The sequence below is a fragment of the Gymnodraco acuticeps genome, unplaced genomic scaffold (assembly GCF_902827175.1).
Source record: "Gymnodraco acuticeps unplaced genomic scaffold, fGymAcu1.1, whole genome shotgun sequence".
Taxonomy (NCBI): Eukaryota; Metazoa; Chordata; class Actinopteri; order Perciformes; family Bathydraconidae; genus Gymnodraco; species Gymnodraco acuticeps.
In genome coordinates, this window is record NW_022991375.1 from 791,734 (window position 1) to 814,068 (window position 22,335).

Below are 22,335 nucleotides of genomic sequence, written 5' to 3' on the forward strand. Positions count from 1 at the left end.
AACATCACTGACATTCACTTTTACTTTTAGCCTCCCACAATGCAGACTATATATGCCTATATATTTACATTGAGGCAAAGTTACCCAATTCTCTAAGCAGAGCTCAGCTATATTTTAGATGTATGTTGGGAAATACAGGATACTTTGAGCCTTAAAAAAAGATATCCAATATTTAAAAAAGTGTAAAAATATGTTTTATACCAGCCTGCCATCTATAACAACATTGTGAATGTTAATCCTGAAAATGCAATATATAATTACTGCAATCTTTAATTGTTACAGAATAATTATTGTATTGAACACGGTAATATGATTCAAATAACAAGTACATTCACATTTGATATTACATTTTCACAATACCGGTTTAGAGGCAGGCAAGCCACCACTACACTGCAGTAAGAAACTCATGTCATAATGTCCTCACAAAGAAGCCTTCTACAGAACCGGCCATCACGACATTTTAGGCAGTTTAACGGCCATCTGTCATAGTCGTTACCTAGGTTACCGAGCAGCAACCACACCAATTGGCTACGTCTCTACCGTAAAGCATTTCGGTGTTCCGACTGTCGTAGCCAACATTTGACAAAACGCTTCCTCTAAACGGAACAGCTTATATTTATATTTAGTAGTTTAGATACAGATAATTAAGATGGCGGAGAAATTTGATAACCTGGAGGAGCATCTGGAGAAATTTATCGAGAATATTCGACAGCTGGGAATCATCGTTAGCGATTTTCAGCCCAGCAGCCAGGCAGGACTCAACCAGAAACTGTGAGTTTTATATACATAACCTTATAAATGGCACCAATCTGTAAATAAACACCCTGTTAACACATTTAATGGACCTGTTTTCTCAGGAATCTGATGATCTCTGGACTGCAGGACATAGAGAAATGTCGCCAGCAACTGCACGAGATCAACGTTCCTCTGGAGGTGTTTGAGTGAGTGACGTCATCCGTGGTGTTTTTGTGATTTTCCGGCTTTTTAACCTTTAAATAATATTTTCCTTACACCTCTGCTTTAGTATGTCATTGTTTTAAAGCTGTGAATATCAGTGGTGTAAAGTTACTGAGTACATGTACTCAAGTAGCCTACTGTATTTTGACACATAATACTTTTAACATACCAGACCCAGACCCATAGTAGTGAAGTTCCTGAGGTTCAAGGACAGATCAGCGGTTTTGGAGAGAGACACAAATCTAAGAGGGATCAACATCTACATTAATGAAGATTACACTGAAGCAGTCAGAATGAAAAGGAAAGAGCTACTCCCTAAATTGTGGGGAGAGGGGAGAGATTGCCTTCCTGAGGCATGACAAGCTGATAATCCGCCCCCCACAGCACTCCAGAACCTAATTGTATCACTGGACTTTTAAGGTATATCTGATATGAACTAATTATGAACACATGACAATAATGTCACATTCTGTTAATCTGCCAAAGAAGGGAATGTTACTTGCTCACTTGAATGTGTGTAGTTTGAGGAATAAGGTGCATGAACTCTGCCATTTGGTAGAATCAAATAATATACACATTCTGGCCATCTCAGAATCACACCTGGACTCATCTGTTGATGATTCAGAGGTTGCAATGCATGGTTACAATCTGTTCAGAAAGGATAGAGATAAGAATGGTGGCGGAGTTTTGATTTATGTACAAAATCATATTCCAGCTAAAGTACGATACGACCTAATGAAGCTTTATGGTTACAAATACAATTTCAAAATTTAAAACCCATATGAATTGGATGCTGTTATAGGCCACCGAGTGCCAATTCAAACTATCTAGATGGTATTTGTGAAATGGTAGATAATACAGCTGAGTGTAATAGCGAAATATATTTCATGGGAGACCTGAATATCAATGCCTTCAATGAGAAATGCCCCATGTGGAACAAGATTGAATTAGCTGCCAAAATGTGTAATATGACTCAGGTAATAACATCACCAACCAGAAGGGCTACAAATAAACATGGGGCTATTACAACGACCTGCATTGACCATATCTATACTAACAGGCCAGAGCACTGCACTAAAGCGTTGTCACTCACAGTTGGCTTTAGTGATCATAATCTAGTTGCTATAGTACGCAAGACCAAAATACCTAAGGCTGGCTCCAAGATAAATTATAGAAGGTCTTATAAGGGGTTTAATCACGAACAATTTGTAGAGGAGGTAAAGAACGTGCAATGGTTTGATGTTTGCCATGAGGAAAACCCAGAAAAAGCACTGGGAGTATTTATGAAGTCTTTCATGGGGATTGCCGATCGGCATGTTTCTATGAGAAAATGGTCTGCCCGGTCAAAGTGTGCACCTTGGTTGAATGACGAGATGAGAAGTTTAATGGTCCAACGAGATGATGCTAAAAAAACTGCAGACAGAACAGGTTCTCGATGTGACAAACAACATTACTGTAAACTAAGAAATGCTGTAACCAAATTGAATACATGTAGAAAGAGGGAATACTACATGCAGGAAATCAGTGATTCTACGAATGATGGAAAGAAATTATGGAAAATATTGAATAACATAATGGGGAGGAACTCAAACATGCATCCTTCCTTGATAGAAACCGAGGGTAAATTCATTACCAAGCCAGCAAATCATTTTAATGATTATTTTACAAATAAAGTAGATAAGCTGAGGAATGCCATGGGTGCAGTCGAGGACACAGTGTCACATCATTAAAGATTGTATCATGAGGGAAAAGCAGTGCATGTTTGAATTCCACAATGTTACAGAAGAATATGTTGAAAATATGCTTTTACATCTGTCCGATGATACATCTCCTGGGATTGACTTGGATGGTAAACTGCTCAAAATGACGGCCAAATACATATCCAAGCCATTGAGTCACATTTTTAATAAAAGTTTAGAGCAAGGCGCGTTCCTCCGAGATCTGGAAGGAAGCCAAGGTCATCCCATTACCCAAGGATAAAAGAAAATCCTTTGCTGGTTCCAATAGTCGACCTATAAATCTCCTCCCAGTGTTAAGTCAATTAATAGAAAAAATAGTATACACCCAAATGCAATACTACTTTTCAAGTAACAATCTGACAACGAACTACCAACATGCCTATAGAGATGGTCACTCTACAAGTACAGCACTTGCACAAATGACCGACGACTGGTTAAAGAGCATGGATGATAGGAGGCTTGTAGGAGCTGTGATGTTAGACTTTAGCGCAGCTTTCGATGTAATCGATCCCAGTCTGCTGCTGAACAAACTCAAATGCTATGGCTTTGGTTCTGTTGCTATGGCTTTGGTTCTGTTGCTATGGCTTTGGTTCTGTGACTATGTGTTGGATGGAGAGCTACCTGACTAGGAGAAGGCAGCGAGTGTTTTTCAATGGGAGCTTTTCTGAAAGTAAGGTGTTGCCGTGTGGGCTCCCACAGGGGAGTTCGCTTGGGCCTTTGTTGTATTCTATATTCACAAATGACCTTCCTTACGTATTAAATAAGTCCAGTGTAATAATGTATGCTGATGATTCCACAATGTACAGTACAGCATCAACATGCAGTGAGTTAAACTATCTACTTAAAATAGAGATTAAAGCCATAGCAGACTGGGTCAACGATAACAAACTGGTACTCAACATTGCAAAAACAAAAGCAATGGTGTTCGGAGCCAGACATATGTTAAGCAGCTATCCTCTATTAAGCCTGACACTGGTCAGCCAGTGGAACAGGTCAACGAGACTAAGTCGCTTGGCATTGTTCTTGATTCTGGTTTACGGTGGACAAAGCAAATTGACAGTATCGTAACTAAAATGGGAAGGAGCATAGCTGTGGCGAGAAAATGTACAAAGTATGTAACAACAACCACTTTGAAACAAGTCATTCAGTCTCTGGTTTTGTCACATCTAGAGTACTGTCCGGTCACATGGTCATCAGCAGCAAAAACACATTTACAGAAATTACAAATAGCTCAAAACAAGGCTGCCAGACTAGCTCTCCACTGTTCGAAGCACACTCATATTGGAGTTATGCATAAAAACCTATCATGGCTTTCAGTTGAGAAACGTCTGCAATCTCGTGTTATCACTTTTCTAAAAAATGTCCAATTTAGCAAAAAAACACTGTATTTTTAAGATCAAATAGTTTACACAAGAGACGAGCATGACCATAAGACTAGACAAGCTACATCAGGCCATCTACTGGCACCTAAACCCAGGACACATCTTCTGAGATCTTCTGTGTCTTATAGAGCTATAAAGGATGCATTTCCTAACATTCGGTCTATGCTGTAAAATGTATTATCTCTTCGATTTACACACGGCATCTATTGCACGTCTGTCCGTCCTGGGAGAGGGATCCCTCCTCTGTTGCTCTCCCTGAGGTTTCTCCCATGTTCCCTTTAAACTGTGGGTTTTCTCTGGAAGTTTTTCCTTGTACGATGTGAGGGTCTAAGGATAGAGGGTGTCGTTTTTCTCATACTGATATTCTGAACAATCTGTGCTGTTGTATTTGCTGTAAAGTGTCTCTACTGTAGGCTATTTTTTTATTATATGTACAGCACTTTGGCTCGACCAAAAATCGTTTATAAAAAATGTGCTATATAAATAAAACTTGATTTGATTTGAAAGGAATGGAACTCATTGCCAAACTACCTTACTGAAATAGAGTTCAGAGCCTCTTTCAAGAAGAGATTGAAGGGCCATCTACTAATGACCATGTACCCTTGTGAGCTGTGAACCCTAACTTAATTTAATTTGATTGCATGTTGTTGATGATATTGGTGATGTTTTTAATGTTGTTAATGATGTCAGGACTTATGTCCTAAATGTTGCTGTATTATTGTTGTATTGTTTTAAGTGTCGGACCCCAGGAAGAGTAGCTTTTGTCGAGAGCAAAAGCTAATGGGGATCCTTAATAAACATAAACAAATTATTATTTGGTATAGATTAAACCATCCAACATTATAATTAAGTAACTAAAATGATTTGTGGGTTAACAGAAAATTAATGGGCAGCAATGTAACAGTCCCAGCTTCTTAAATGGGAAGATTTGCTGCTTTTGCTTTAAATATTTTAAAGGTCCCATGTCATGCTTTTCCGGTTATTACCCGTCCCCAGGGCCGCCCCTGGTCAACTTGGGGCCCCAAGCGACATTGTGAGATGAGGCCCCCCCCCAACCGACAGGAGTGAAAAAAAATGTTTTGGAAACAAATTAGGCAAATATAATTCCTGTTTATTATTATTATTATTATTATCAACACAGTTACTTTTTTATACAGTGAGGTAAATGTGCATGTATGTCGTTCAGTATGCGTTTACAGGTGAATACGCATTTCCTGCCAAATACTACCCTCAAAAAGATTAAAATATAATTAATGCAAATAAACTACTTCTTCTAATAATAATCATAATAATCATAATCAATTCAATAATATAAATACTATATTATTTTATTATAATATAGTTGTAATATAGTAAAGACAAAACATGCTTATGACATGCTCAAAAACTGATATTTCTTAAATCTGTATTCAAACGTAGTTCCCTCTGTCAGCAATGTATCAACAACTACACACACATTTATATCAGTATTTCTCTGTGTTGTGGTTGACATGATGATGACTGTTAGGAGTTAAGGGGAGAGGCTGAGCGTCACCATGAAATGTGCAAATTGACATAAAAATGAATAAAAGGGGAAAAAATGCTCCATGTTTTTTAGGATGTAAACTTTAACTGTTTGTTTGTTTGTAGCCTTTATTTAACCAGGTGAAAGCCCCTTGAGATCAAAAGATCTCTTTTTCAAGGGTGACCTGCAACTGTTATGTAAGCCAACTAGGAGCTCCAACAAGCCGTTTAGGACAGAGTGAATACACATACTATACAGAGATGCTGTATGAGAAACCAATATGAGTTTGGAAAATTGCACAATATACATCTATTTTAGTAGACCTCAGCAATGGAATTATGATCAGTAGAAATGGCCATGACATGGGACCTTTTAATATATTCTAATATATAGTACTTTTAATCCAAATACTTTAGGTAAATGTTCCTAATCGTACCTAAATACTTTTATAGTACCATTCTTGATGCAGTACTTTTACTTGAAATTGAGTATTTTTACTTGGTGGTGTCAGTATTTTTACTCAAGTCAATAATCTGGGTACTTTTCCACCTTTGCTGAATACATGTATGTGTTGTGTGAGAGAATATATATTACTTTGCGATAAAGCCTCGCCAAAGCCAATTATAAAATCCCACAATTGTATATCTCCATTCCCTTTTCTTCACCTGTGGTTACGCTACATTGCACATTTCACTTTTATTTTTGATTATTAAGAGGCACTTTTGAATTCAGATTACACATACTGGCAAAATATACAAATTTGGAAATTGTGGCCACTTCTAATTTACTGTATTCATGTGGAGGATGGCTGAAATTGTAGAAAAACAGCAAACAAAGCTTTGTATTAGCAATCTAGCAACTAGTATTAATAAAACCTTATCTGTGCTTCTCAGTTCCCCTGACTGATATTGTTTTGCCTTGTGTTTGCAGATACATTGACCAAGGTCGAAACCCACAGCTGTACACGAAGGAATGTCTGGAGCGAGCTTTAGCCAGGAACGAGCAGGTCAAAGGGAAGATTGACACCATGACGGTAAGAGATAGTCCCAGGGTCGCTGAGATTCCCCTCCAATGACACAGAACAAAATATAAACAGAGCCAACAAACTATTCCACTGATTAAACGGCTCCCAAGGATATTTGGAATGTTTTCGAAAGATCAAAATGTCCCCTTTTTCAAGGAGAATCAACAAAGAAGCATATCCTTCATGTCCTTGTTGTTGATACAATTATTTGTCCTTAAACCCAATGCTTAAATATGTGTGTGTTTATGTGGCTATACACAGCACTCATTTGGAATCCAAGTGGGTGGGCTAGGCAAAAAGACCAAAATCTTTTATTACGATATATATATATATATTAGGGCTGTCAAGTTAACGCGTTAATAACGCGATTAACGCATGTGTATTTTTTTTCCTCGGCCGCCCCGTAGTTTCAGAGCGCATCGAGTTTAAAATACCATCTACAAGCTGATGCTGACAGCCCCGCTCCTGTCGCCCGCTTGTGGCAGACCACACTTCCACGCTCACCGGCAGGCACCGACTGGCTGTTGGGAGGACCGGGAGGGTGTGTGTATGTGTGGCCCGAGCGAGCGAGAGAGAGACCTTACGTGCATTGTTGTTGTTAGCATCTGGTGCTAGCAAGCTGTGCTAACGGATATGGAGCTGTTTAAATGAAAACAGAGGAGCGACATTTCGCCACAACTGCGCCGAGCACTTGACTTTATGCAGGAAGCCAGACAGTGGGACATTGTACGAAAAGTCAGCACACTCAGCACGGATAGTGCAACATGATTGCAGCGTCCAGGCAGCTCCCGTTCGAGCATATGCCTTGAGTTGCACAAAGCTCCAACGATCCATCTCACTCACACACACACACACACTCACTCACTCACTCACACACACACACACACACACGCGCGCGCGCGCGCACACACACACACACACACACACACACACACACACACACACACACACACACACACACACACACACACACACACACCATTTGTATTGTATTATTGTATGAGAGAGGTTCCAGGTTGTTGTGTTTAATATTCATGAGAATATTTGTCATTGTTCAAATAATAATAAACATTAGCATAAAGCATATTTGTCCACTCATATGTTGATAAGAGTATTACAAACTTGAAAAATATTCCTCTAAGGTACATTTAGAACAGATAAAAAATGTGCGATTAATCGCGATTAACTATGGACAATCATGCGATTAAATATTTTAATCGACTGACAGCCCTAATATATATATATATATATATATATATATATATATATATATATATATTAGGGGTGTAACGGTATTCGTCCCGTACCGTCACGGTTCGACACATGCAGTCACACGGAGAATACGCCTTTTTTTACAACTGGGAAAAAAGTCTGTCACTCAGGGCTCAGATAGCTGAATTCATCGCGTTGGATGACCAGCCGTTATCTGTTACCTTTTTTTCTCTTAAAGGTGTGGTAGGTAAGTTTCAGAAACCGGCTCGAGATACACTTTTTGTTATATTCCATGGAATGCTCTTAACATCCCGATAGCAATGAATATCTTAAGTGCTTTGACAAAAAATCCATTAAAAAATGTCATCTGTGGAACGAACCCGTGGTACTGTAAAAAGTACAACCAATCCGTTTAGCCGGCCCGGCTAAACGGATTGGATTGCCGCCCTGTCTGTCAGCCTTCCATCTCGTGCACGCACAAATGTAGCAGTACTTCAATGACTCGCCAGCAACAGGCGGCCACTTTCACCAGTCTGCTGACGTCATGTGCGCGTTCATGTGTGTTGGAGGAGGTAAGGAAGTCTGAAGGAAGGGGCGGATTCTTTTCGGCTGTGTACTTTCAAATTTTAGTGCACTCGAGCCGGTTTCTGAAACTTACCTACCCCACCTTTAATGCATTGCATAAAGATCGGATCGGGAAAAATCGGTATCGGCAGATTGTCAAAATCAAATGATCAGAATCGGATCGGGAGCAAAAAAAGGTGATCGGGACATCCCTATTGAAAATAAATCAAAACAAAACATAAACATCCCAAATAGAAAATAAAACGGGAATAAAGAGTAAAATATAAACATGTTGACTGTGAAAGATAAAAATGTTTTGCCTTCATCATGAAGTTAAAATAGTTACAAGTCACTTATAAACCCACCTCTTCTGTTGTGTTTTATGACAGAAATTCAAGAGCCTTCTGGTGTCCGAGCTGGGCAAAGTGTTTCCAGAGGAGATGGTCAAGTATAAGGCGATCCACGGAGAAGACGCCCCCTCCTAGTGACCGCTGCTCCGTGACCCCTGACCTTCAACCTGTGACCCTTGAAATGAAAAGCCTGAATTGAAGTTTGACAAAGCTGGTTTCCCCGTGGTCGCCTGCACAATATCATTACCCCGTATTATTTGTTGTCAAACTTGTGATTCTGTTGCCGATTAGGGACATGGTTTATTATTTCTGCTCAGCACCCTGACTCAGCCAATCCTTCTCAAAGCTAATTTAAAAGAAATACAAATCATTAGCGAGTATACGGGAGGAGTAGTGAGGAAAAACAAATACTTTTCAGCACTGGGTGGCTGCCAGGAGACACATTTGTTTTTTTTATGTCCCTGTTGAAGCTCTCAGTTGGCAGCAGAGGCAATTTATTAAACTCCCAACTGTACAGAAGAAAATATGAAAGAGCTGCGCGGCGCCCGTCTGATTCTGCATTGAGGAATATAGTCCATCAGTTGTACATACCGTGTATTTATACTCTTTCACTCGACCTTTTGTAATGCTTCCTAATCATTGCAACATCCATTTGTACCACACACACTTCATGACGTTTTGTATCAAGCTCAGGTTTCTAACAGCCTCAAATATTCAATGCAAAAGCTGTTTGATGGTGATTATGTGCCTGATCACTCCACATGGTCAGAAATGAATCCACTCTATTTGTTTGTATTATAATTTTTGTTATTAAACGATCCTTGTTGGAGTAATGTGTTTTTGTCATTGTTGAGGATTCAACAGATTCAAACAAATAAGTCACTTTGAATGCTTCATTTTTACATAATTAGTCAAGACATACGATGATACATGTAATAGACATAATACATAAGTAAAACACATTAAATAACGTATTTCCTGGAAATAATTCAGAACAATTTACAGAATCATTTCATATTTTCCATATCCATTGTGCAATGTACATTTTTTCTCATGTACATTAGTAGGGTTGGGTATCGTTTGAATTTCCACGATTCTGATTCCGATTCCGATTCTACTTTTCGATTCCGGTTCTTTGAGGGGCAGGGTAAACAAATTATAAATGGCTTCTTCCACCAAAAAAAGTACATTTATTCGAGAAACGTTTACACAGGTTAGTTTACAGTAATATTCACATTAATCAGTCTGTTTATATTCACTGCTATGTAACTGTAACCTGAGAACCACTGAAGCTACAACAGTGCAACAGTCCAACTTTTAAAGGAAACCCCCCCCATTTAAAAACAGTTCTTGTTGAGAAAAACAAGCATATCTGCCTCCTCATGCATACCGGGAAGAAATGTTTGAACATTTTAAAGTAAAGTGCTTCAATCTGGTACACTTTAAGCAGAATTACTAGAGAGATCTAGGGGGTACAACTCTAAACACCCATATGAAAAAGATCGGTTTACATTTTAATAATCAAATAAGTATGTGAACATAACCAGTAACCTACCATAGCCAATAACAAATACATGTAACGTATTTTATTTTTGTTGTTCATTCATATCTTATTTTACTATTTTATTTATGCATATTTTTTTATCTCTCCAGTTTAAAACGATATGTCTGGTTTACTGTCCTATAGTATACATTGGAATGATTTCAAACCTGTTTTATCCCAATAATTATAAAGGAGTGCCTTGGAAATATGTGTTTACATAAATTGTGATCAAAACGTTTGAGACCCACTGAGATAACTTAGACTAAAGTGAACTATCTAAACACTCAGAGTCCTTTACCTCACTGAGCTGTAGTTATCAGCCTCAGTCTGACCGGAGAGGACTCTCCCTCCACATTATTGTAGAAACATCTTTTTCTTCCGTTAGAGCAGCTAGCACCAGATGCTAATAACAACAGCGCCCTCCCTTTCTCCCTCGCTCGCTCCCTCGCTCACTCGCACTTTGGCTGTGAGCTGCGGGTGCCAGATAAGCCAACATCCCCCATTTTAATCACTTACAGCGCCCATCATACAGGGCAAATGAAAAGTGTAACCGGGATGAAAAGGGTGTTACATTTACTTAATTATGAATGTTGTTACATCAAGGCCGAAAATTAGGATGAGCCCCAACGGTCAAAACGGTAACCCAGAGCTGTCAGCGCAGCGCCTCCACAGATCTGGCGCCCTAGGCCAGGGGTGGGGAACCTTTTTCCTCTCAAGGGCCATTTCAATTTTTCCAACATCCTCCGAGGGCCGTACAAATTATTGACCTCTGCTTAAAAATACTAAAATCACAGCCCATTAATTTCGCCTTTCTTTCATGCTGTGCAAAGAAAAAGCAACCCCTTAATCCAGATATTTCACCATGACTCGCATGCATGCACGTGCACGGTTGTGGCATGACCACCAAAACAGAAAGATGTGGACACAAGATGTGTGCAAATTTATTTAGTTTCCTATCCATGTGGACATGATTTAAGTGGGGGGGGGGGGACCTAACCTCCTCTAGGGGGGTCCGGGGGGCATGCTCCCCCAGAAGATTATTTTTTAAATGTTGAAGTTGAAAGCATCAATCTGGTGCACTTTGAGAGCAAAATTAGGAGATCTATGGACACATCTCTCAACACCCATATGAAACAGAACTGTAAGCAGATTTATTTTTCTTTATGGATATTTTACAAATCACTTCCCTTTCAAACTGTATTCTTGTTTATTAATAACAACTTTTTTTTACTGTCATATAGTATTTTATACCTGTTTACTTTATTCTCTTATTTTTTTAGAACTATAATGATCATATAAAGATGTGCCTACCTCACTGGTTGGAGAAAAAGCTTCTTATATTCGTTAGCATAGCTAGCTAACCAGATGCTAATAACAACAAAGTTATTGACTGTCTGTATGATCAGTATGTCAGATGAACGGATCGCCACTGGCACCCCTGTCAGACCAGAGCCCTCTCGGTCATAATCGGTTGTTTCCGTGAACGGCCGACTGTTGAGTGACGGCAAATGCTGCGGCTGCAAGGCATTGTGGGGCAGCATTTTCTCCTCTCCTTTCGTCAAGGGAGGTTCAGTGGTTCCTAAGCTGAAGGAGGTTATAAAGGAAGTTTGAAACCTCCTTTCCTATCATCTCTAGAGAATTCGAACGGCACTTATCATGGCTGCCACTGAGGGACTTCCGGGTCATTTCACTCCGTTAGGAAGGTTCCTAAGCTAAATGGACTATTCAACTTCAGCCAGAGAATCAGCACTTTTGAAACGGGGCTGAAACAGAGGGGATTATGGGATGCTACAATGATCTGTTTGGTATTTCGAGCCAAACACTTCAGAGACATGTTCTGTATATATCTGAGACCTGTAATATATTTATGAAAACAGTATAATAGGGGACCTTCAAAGTAGGACATTTAGACGGTCAGGCTGGGGTTTCTGTTAGCAGTTTTGCTGAGTAAACGTGTTAGACCGCCTCCTGCATGGTGACGTGTTGGTGGCACGTTCAGGGTCACTCAGCTCGAGTGTCTTCTCACAACCGTCTCTGTGTAACTATAGCCTCATGTCTCTCAGACAGGCCCAGATGCTGTTACAGGGCAGCGTCATCAGGCAGGTTACGGCCCGCCACGCCTCCTCCTGCTGGGGCTCAACCACGGCGACACGCTCCCCTGACCCCAGAGCCCCCTCCTCTGGGACAGAGGGAGGGGAATGAGCCCTGTTATTGGTTTGTGATCTATGCAGTGAGGGTAATACAGACACCCCTCGTCCCTGGCTGTCACTCTTCCCTGAGGATTTCCTCACACGCGTCCCGATTAGTCAGCCGTGGTTTGGTGAGGACTTCCACCTTTTATTGTGGGAGGGTCTCAGATGCCATATATTCATAAAAAATAGTCCAGTTTTTTTTTCTTGTATCTCATCTTTCTTTTTAGATGCTGCATGTACTGGGTGAACTTTAACCATATTTCTGTGGCATGTTGAAATCTTGCTTTTCCATTCTTGCTTTTAAAAGGGATATTTTGACATTTCTGGAAATACACACATTAACATCGATACCGCCCAAGTCAATTTTCTATAAAAAAAGAAGCTTATTCTCCAAAATGTCAAACTAGTCAGACCTATGAACACATTTTCATGTAAAATGTACAAATAGCACACATTATTTTTATTCAAATTTCATAATTTCTTTTATACAGTTTTAAGCCTTATTGCGAAAGTACAGAGAAATAAGAAATGGTAAATGGACTGTACTTGTACTGTATAGCGCTTTATCAGGTCTTTACGACCCCTCAAAGCGCTTTTACATAAATCAAGTCATTCACCCTTTCACAAATCATCCATAAGAGCAGTACCAATTGCTCATGCATGCCATCGGGAGCAACTCAGGGTTAAGTATCTTGCCCAAGGATACGTCGACACGTTGACTGCATGGGAACCGCACAAAAACAACATGCATGTACCTTTCTGTTGTATTCATAATTGTATTACCCAGTTCAAGGATTATTAATGTTTTTTTGAATGCTTTAGATAAAAACACTATATAAATGTAGCCAATTTAAAGCACATCAAAGAATAGCTGATCTAAAATGCAAGGCAAGTTTATTATATAGCACATCAAAGCAATTCAAAGTGCTTTAAAATACATTAAGACATAGTGCAAAAGAAACTCATCGTACAATTACATCCAAATCCATTCAAAGATATGAACTGAAAAGCCAAGAGAATTACAAACCCAAGGGCCTGAAGATTGGATCCAATATAAAATGGTTGTTAACCTGAACAGACCCAGAGAGCGAGAACACCAGCAGCACGATGCACGAAGCATGACACATACTGAACAAGTAGCAATACATGTCCATTTTCCTACACTCAAGTAAAAATACATTTTGGCATGAGACCAACTGTTCTTTTTACTCCATGTGTTACACCTTTGAGCACCATGTATTTGCTCGTGTTGTAGTTATCTCTCTTCATTCTATCTTCATTTCTGGCCTATTCTCAGCCTTTAACCACGCTCCTCTTCCTCTGGATGACGAACATCCTGCCTGCAGCGAGTCACCGCGGCGCTGGTCAAGGGCACCCTTTCGATCCAATAACCAGCCAATTGTGAGGGCTGAGAAATTGAATTAAATGCTGTTTTTATTCTGGTTTGCGATTGTGTCCTGCTTGCTGTGACATTTCTGCCACAGGGTCACACACTGACGATGCGAGCGTGGCTCTGTGTCGTGATGCTTGACTAACCGGAGAAGTATTGTGCTGTAGATATATCTCATTATACATTGCTGAAGTGTGTGGATGACTCACACAAGGTGAGTATTTCTTTTCTCTCCTCTTTTTCTTCCCGCCATTCACCTTCTGTTTCTCACGACACCCCCCAAGAGAACATCATGTTCCCTCACCTGGGTCTCCTTCCTCCGTCCCGTATAATGACCCAAAACGTTTCTGCGACATCTGTCTCTGCCTATGGAGGAGTTGGGAGAAATTGAATGGTGTTACTTGCCGGTTTGTGTGGAGGTGGACTATTTTCCCCCTTCTTTATTAGGCTTGAAGGGTGCTTTAACGCAGGGGAGTCCATATATAACATGTTGGCTAGAGTAAACCCTGTACTATTCCAGACACTGTGATATTTCATTTTGTCTGCGGGAAGAGACTCCCGGTCTCCAATTTCATGGTGCATTAAATTGGACACTCAACAAATTGTCTTCTCAAAAGAAAGGCACTAGTGCAGTGTAATGCTGTCTTTGTGCTGCAGGTATCACATTGTGAAGGAGTGTTTGGGTGTAGTGTCAGGTGATCTGTTGCCTTCGTAGTCTCTAAATAGTTAATTCAACTCCCTGAAAATGTACATTTAGGTCAAAGGAAGGCATTAAACAAACAAGCATGCTTATAGTTATCAAAAAACCTCCAATACATCAAGAAATTAATCTTCCAGTATTTATCTTTGCTTATCAATACAGATTGATTTATAATTGTCTGATCTAACTATACATTTATTTCATGAAGCCAGTATCTTAAAAAGGCACTTAACTCTGCAGAGAGCCTTTACCTAATGTCACCTTTTGCACCTAAAGAAAGAGAGCTTTAAGAGAGGTTGATTCCAGTTAGACTACACCGAGGAAGGCATGTGTATCTATAATTTATAATCGGTCACATGCACAGGCCGCAAATGTCCATCACCAGAAAAGGGTTACATGTCCTTGGCTATTGCTGTTCGGCTGGTATTATACTAACATGTTAATGCACTTTAGTTTGTGCCCTAAAACTATTGAGTCCAAATATTATCAACACCCAGTAAAAATGTAATGCAGTAAAGTTTACTTAAAGCATTTGAAATGACCTACTTTATGTTTGCTTTTACTTGAGTAAAAATGTAAGGTACTTTAAAGAGGCCCTATTGTACTTTTTGTGGTTTTCCCTTTCCTGAAGTTTTGGTCTGCAAAGAAACGCCTTCATTGGACTCCTTTGTTTACCACTCTAACATAGTGACATCACTATGTATCAATTCAACAACCATCCAAAATCGAATGGCTTTTTGTTGCGTGAACTAAGGTGATGCTAACTTCTGGGTTGGCCTACAATCTTGGTGCAGCAGCTAGCCAGTTGAAAGGCATCAGTGTTGAATGATGGATGACGGTAAACCTGCATATATCTTGGACATTTATATATCTTGGACATTTCTGCCACAGGGTCACACTGACTGCGAGCGTGGCTCTGTGTCGCGATGCTTGACTAACCGGAGAAGTATTAAGATATATCTCATTATAAAGTGCTGAAGTGTGTTGGATGACTCATACAAGGTGAGTATTTCTCTCTCCTCTTTTTCTTCCCGCCATTCACCTTCTGTTCTTGCTCAAGACACCCCCAGAGAAACATCATGTTCCCTCACCTGGGTCTCCTTCCTCCGTCCCGTATAATGACCAAAACGTTTCATGACTGAATGCCACTGAAAACAGAAATAAGAAGATAAGAAATAGATATATATATACCATCCCTTTCTGTACAGTGGCAAAACGTATGAAGTTCACTACTCCTTGACACACGTGTTCTTATATTTAACTCTCATTTGTGTTTTATCCTCCTTTCTTGTGGCCTTTCTTCTCAGTTTCCATGGACTGCAAACCTTTAGAAACTCTGCCGTGCTTCATCTTTTTGTGCAATGCGTCCCATTTTCCTACTTTTTATTTCATCTTCATGCAAATGCTTTGGGAGTTCAGGGCAGGAAGGGGCTTGAAATGTAAAAATCTCTCCGTGCCCTTGGGTTGGCCCGGGAAACACAAAGGCGGGGGTCTGCAGCCTTTGATGCTATTAGCATAATGTCTTTCTGATGCTAATGCTAAGTGCCTCAGACCGACCGCTGAAGCTCACGACGGCCCACAGCCATGATGGCCGCTGATCGCTCCTCTCACTCGCTCTTGTCTCGATTTAGCTACTTGCCTTTGCTTAGTGATACTCATTCACCTCAATGAAGGTCAGGAGGCGGACCCCCTCTCCCCTCTGTCGCCCTGGTCACCATGGAAACACCCCACCCAATCGTCGTCGTCACCCACCCTTTCTCTTCCCTATCTGGACAATGGCCTTTGCTCTGTGTGTGTGTGTCTCTGTGTGTCCAAGTGCCGTATGGTAAATGTAAAAAGTGTGTGTGTGTGTGTGTGTGTGTGTGTGTGTGTGTAATAGGCCTTGTCTCATCACAGCTGATTTGTGTTAGTAATTCCACAGTATTCTTAGATATGAATCATATTGGGGGTTACACTCCTACGCACTGCTCTCTGCACATCCATTAACTCCACACACTCCCACACACACACAGAGACACACACACACACACACACACGCACACACACACACACACACACACACACACACACACACACACACACACACACACACACACACACACACACACACACACACACACACACACACAGAGAGAGACACACACACAGCGTGAGTCAAGGCCCTAATGCGGAGGTGATCAGGGCCCAATTGTGTTGCAAACAGTAATGGCACACACGACACAAAGGCTGGTGAGCGGCACGACTATTATATTTTTTGCACCCTCTCCGGGTGCCACTGTCTGTTTGAATGTGTGTCTAATGGCCATAATGGGGTGATACAAACGATAGATGAAAACTATAAATTAGCTCAATGATGGCTGCTGCACGAGGCTTGTCGCAGCTGGTGCAAGAAAGCACTTATCAATAGCAGCAATTGAATTATTGAGTTAAAAAACAGCACAAATGTAAGGTACTAGATTACGGTGGCCGACAGGTGCAAACGCGCTACAACCGCCTCAAAACATTTCCATTAGGAGAAACGTGTTGGACTTTTAAAAACTATGCAAATATAAAAACACAAAGGTATCAAAAAAACACATGCCAATGAAGAAACATCTTCCCTAAATTGACAACACATTATCAAGAAAACATTCAATGTGTTGATGAAACATGTGCAGCATTTACTAAAGGCGCGAAATAAACGAAATGCTGTAGAAAAAAGCTATAAGAAGCTCAAAACACACGGAAACCAGCTGGGACCGGATTATAACATTGGCCAACTGTCAGTGTCATAGTTCTACATTCTTTGTCAGTATATTTGAAATGACTAAGTTAGCTAACTAGCTTACAACAGATCTGCAATAATATCAGAAGGATTAATGCAATCACATTGGTTAACAAAAGGCTGATAAAAGTTACATTTGAACCCTTAGATGCACAAGTGGATATTTATTTAACATGTTTTGGATATCATGCCATTCAAATTTTTAATTACATTTAAAGAAATTGTAGTTTTTGTATTACTACCCCAAGCTTCCATAAGTGGGTCAAAAATGGCCCGCATGCATTTTCTATGGAATCCTATGGGAAAACGTTTTTTTTCAAAATGTAAAAAAAGTTCTAAAATTATAAATAGTGAAAAATTAAATATAAAATATTTCTAGTGTGAACCAAAATATAATACTAAATATTATACAAGTGATTTTTCTTAACCAAAATGACAAAAATTGCATAAAAACATATAATAATACGAGCCCTTTTTGACCCCACTTATGGAAGAGTGTAGGGTCCAGTCACTCTAAGGGAATCTAAGGGTTAAGTACATTTCCCCCTGACAGTCTTTTTTTTTTTTTTGTTGAAAGTGCAAAGCGTTTCTAGGAATGGAAATGTTTTGGGTCGTTGTAGCACGTTTGCACCTGTCGGCCGTAAAATATAAAAAAATATGCAATTGTATCTTAGCTTTGTGCCCCCAAATGCATTTATTTTCCTCCTGTTCTCTCCTCCTTTTTGGATTGTCATTTTCATCTACATCCAGGCTGATTTGCTGACAAGCAGTAAGAGTGGGAGTGAACAAGGAAGTGAGAGGAAACAGAGAGAGAGGGGGGAGGAGGGGAAAGAGAGTTGTTTATAATTTCCCTCTGGTTTTAATTATCTGAGTCTGTAGACGCCACTACTCTCTCTCTCTCTTGTTGTTTAATGTTAGAGGTGAGAATGTGAGCCGTCTGTGTGGATGTATCTGCATATGCGAGTTATTCTTTTTCCAGTGTTTGTTAATGGCGTGCAAAACACAATGCTGTGCAGGGAATAAGCTGGTCCCACTGTAACATTTAAACCTTGCTCATTACACAGTGAAAAAGAGGAAATCTATCATTTTCATCACCAGCTGTCACAGTGTGATTACGAGTCAATTAGCTATCATAAACAGTTATGAGTTACTGTACACTCGTGCAGCCATCCCTCCAATTCACCAATTAGAGCTTCTAAATGATTCTACCCATTAAAACGATGCATGGGAAGACAATCAGTGGCAGCATCTCACATTCTTATAATTAATATTGGTATGTTGGTGTTCGCCAGAGGCTGTTTTTTTCCCGGGAGGGCGTGTGTTTTCAGGATATTAAGACACATGCTGGGGAATTCTGCTCCATTATACATTTGCTGTTGTGTTTTTTTGTGTTTCAAAGACGTTATACGAGAAACAGACAGATTCATTTTTCACAGCGCACATTGTAACCGTCTGATGAGTGAAACGCTTGGGTTTGACTGATTAAAATAATTACATTCACATACAATCAAACTGTTTTTTAAAAATACCTTGAAGGGGAAAAGTATTTTCTCTTGCATCACGGTCACAGTTTTAAACATTGTAAATCAAAACAAGGCTACTTTGTTTGGTTTATGCTATAAAGCTATTTGGTTATAAGTTAAAGATCATGGTTTATACATTTGTTGACATGACTTTAAGTTGCATAATGTTATTTAAAATATTAGAACAACTCAATTGTTGACATGAACAGCAGATTATTGTGTGAAAGTCATGCGTTTTTTAGCAATCCGGCCACTCCAACCTTCTCCTTGAAGGTATTATCAAGAGTATGTGCTACAATACTACAAAATAAGTTTCCCCTTCAAAACAAAATTGTAATTTTGAGGAGACCAGGCTGTCTGTGATAACATTACAGACAGCTTAGTCCAATCAAGTGTCCCAGTTTGCCAATATACACAATAACAGGACGCTGGAAGTGGCTCAGCTAAATGAATTTGTAGTCGTTATTAATGTCATTAGTGACACCTGGGCTCTTCCTGCACTGACAGAAGACATCATCTAGCTTTAAACAGCTATTCTGTTTCTCTGTACACCTACATTTTACCTACTATTTTCAATTTAATAGGGAAATGATGTACAATTAAACTTCAACTAAAACTAAATGGATTTAATTATAGTTTTATAATTTAGGAATTTTCAAGAGAATATTACAACCATTTCCACTTCTCAAATGTAAGGATTTACTGCTTACATTTGTGCTAAATGACAAAGAATGCATACATTTTGCGGATGTCACTTTTTGAAATTGCGCTGAAAATAATATACAGAACATTTTAGAGACCAGATTATCACTTTAGAAAGTAAAATGAGAAAAATATGTAGTACTTATTTAGGTAAAAATGTTGAATGCAGTATTTGAAAGAAACAGTTTGAATCACAGTTCATTTATAACAGCCTGTATTAGTGAAACAGCATGGATTTTAGGGACATTTTGCGGATTGTTTTAAGATCCTCATGTGAGATTAATAGGCCCAAGTGTCCCAAGTGGTGGAGGGAAATTATCATTTGTTTCAGGAATAATTTCCCCTATAGTCAGCTGCTACACACAACCTCTTTTGTCCTCAGGGTGTCTGTTTCATCCCTTTTGACACACACACACACACACACCCCCCCCCCCCCCACACACACACACGGCAGGCTCCATAAAACTCAGGGCCACGCCTTGGTTTCGCCATTTGGCTCCAACTTCTGCCTTTTGATGTGACCCCCATCGAGGCCAAGCTATTCCATACAACCATCCAACACCAACTAACATGCAGCACACACCCACCACACACACACAAGGTGACCTGGCCACATGCACATCAAACACACTTCCACCCACACACATCTGACCACCAGCCAGCTCTATACGTCAACATGGCTGCAGGGAAGAGAAGATAGGAAGAGGAGAAACTCTGTTGATGGTATCTAACGAGACGAAAACACCTTCTATTATTTATCAGAGTAACGTTTCATATTCTTGTTGTACTTACTTGTTTGTATATTTTGTGTATATTTATGTTTCTATTTCTTTGTCATTTTTTTAATAATACTTTCTCTGCTGATTTGGAATATTTCATACTTGATATGGTTAACATCTGCACAATGCTACCATTGTTTGGCTGCTTTTTCCTTTTAAATGCTGTTATTACACTGCCTATATTAAATGTTTCAGAGTAACTTGTCATATTCTTCTTGTACGTACATGTTTGTATATATCTTTTTAAATATATTAATTGTATATTAGTGTATAGTATTTCTTCTTTTTTACAACCTCATTCTCTTCTTGCTACTGTGTTTATGTATGCACCATTGTTCACTAAAGCATATTCCTTGAATGTGTTAACCTACTTGACAAAAAACTTGTTTTCGATTCCAATGAAAGCACACAATTGCTGTTCTTTGCAAAAGAGCAACACGAAAAGTCACATATTGTGGTTTTGGTGCATGTTATAGCCTGCAGTGGTGTAGGGCTAATCGTCTGCAGGTCACAATGAGAGGGGAGTCTTTGAATAAAGTCTGAATGAAGCATTCTGGGAGTTCTTAGAGATGCAGGTTGTCTTGGTCTTTGGGGGGATGATGGATACAAAACGTATAATGGGCATATGTGTGTGTTAGCAGGGGTCATGTGTGTGTTAAGAGGAGGGGGTTGGTTTGGGACGAAATGCGTTTGCCACCAGCATAATGAGGGCAAAAGTGTGTGTGTGTGTGTGTGTGTGTGTGTGTGTGTGTGTTTGTTTGTTTCAATACGACTAGCCACTGCATAATGGGCCAAATAAACCATATTGTTTCCGGCTCGTGTTGGAGTCCCCGTGGCAGCAGATGTGGTGTTACCCAGCAACCACAAAAGCTCATTAATCACTGTCTAGCGTGTGTGTGTTTGTGTGTGTATTCTTGTTCTGCTTGCGTGTTTTGAATGTATGCATCGTTTGGTGTCTGTCTCTTCAGTGTTTGTGTGTTTGCTTTTGCGTAATTATTTGCAAACACACTGACCTGCGTGTACAATTTCATCCCATACTGGCCTAACATAAGTATATGTGAAGCAGTGTGTGAATTCCTTGGTGTGTATGTGTGTGTGTTTGTGTTAGTGTATGTGTGTGAGTTTTTTTGTTTGGACAGGGTGTGTTCTTCACAGCAGTCTAATTCTAAGTAGCTTGGGGGGGATGGTGACACTCGACATCATAAAACACAAGTAGAAGCTAATGATACTATCTGATTTTGCTCACACACACACACACACACACACACACACACACACACACACACACACACACACACACACACACACACACACACACACACACACAGACACACACACACACACACACACACACACACATCATGTATACATCACTTCAGGGGACATTACATTGACTTACATGCATTTCCTGGAGACTTATCCTAACCTTAACCATAACCAACACATGCCTAACCCTTACCCTTAACCTTAACCTTACCCTTACCCTAACCCTAAAGTGTAAAAAATACAATTCACTTTGTTCTGTTTCTCTGGATCCTCTCAATAATTACATGTGATACTTGATCAGGTCAGAGGCAGTGTGTGCTGTGTTGCCCACACACACACGTAAATACACACACCTCTTCATGGATGAGTCAAACCCACACTGCCTGAACCCACCTGCTGCCTACACGTGACTTATTATAAAGAGATATACACCTCTCTTTCTCTTGGTCTCCCACTCTCTCATTGCTGCCTTTTATTCTAACTTGTTTCTACATCTGTTGTGGGAGGATCATGTTGATGTTTAACCACGGAGAAGCGACTTTTGATCAAGATGTTCCTGCAGAATTCATCAAGGTTTCTAATGATTCTGGAGGAGGTCCAGATGTTTACTTATGTGCTGAGTGACATTTACAGCAAAAGGGATGAAGTCAAAATCCGCTTTCTGAGGTCTAATGTCTCCACCACAAGTTAATGTATGCATTTAGGATGTCACTGATTAATCTATATTTTCTCCTTTTTGGTATT

The 22,335-nt window shown here is 39.8% G+C and overlaps 1 protein-coding gene across 1 annotated transcript; it reads left to right on the top strand.

Annotated features, from left to right (window-relative positions):
• Positions 1 to 512: 512 nt before the first annotated feature.
• Positions 513 to 9,565, top strand: med10 (mediator complex subunit 10). Its single transcript, XM_034240830.1, has 4 exons — positions 513 to 771; positions 858 to 941; positions 6,513 to 6,615; positions 8,772 to 9,565. Exons 1-4 carry the CDS (start codon positions 650 to 652, stop codon positions 8,865 to 8,867), a joined length of 405 nt encoding a protein of 134 aa, XP_034096721.1. The 5' UTR covers positions 513 to 649; the 3' UTR covers positions 8,868 to 9,565.
• Positions 9,566 to 22,335: the final 12,770 nt, after the last annotated feature.

Excerpts from the sequence above, each read along its gene's own strand:
- med10 (XM_034240830.1), top strand. The coding sequence starts at position 650 with ATGGCGGAGAAATTTGATAACCTGGAGGAGCATCTGGAGAAATTTATC. Across the intron at positions 942-6,512 it reads GTTCCTCTGGAGGTGTTTGA|ATACATTGACCAAGGTCGAA; the intron begins GTGAGTGACGTC and ends TTGTGTTTGCAG. Across the intron at positions 6,616-8,771 it reads GGAAGATTGACACCATGACG|AAATTCAAGAGCCTTCTGGT; the intron begins GTAAGAGATAGT and ends GTTTTATGACAG.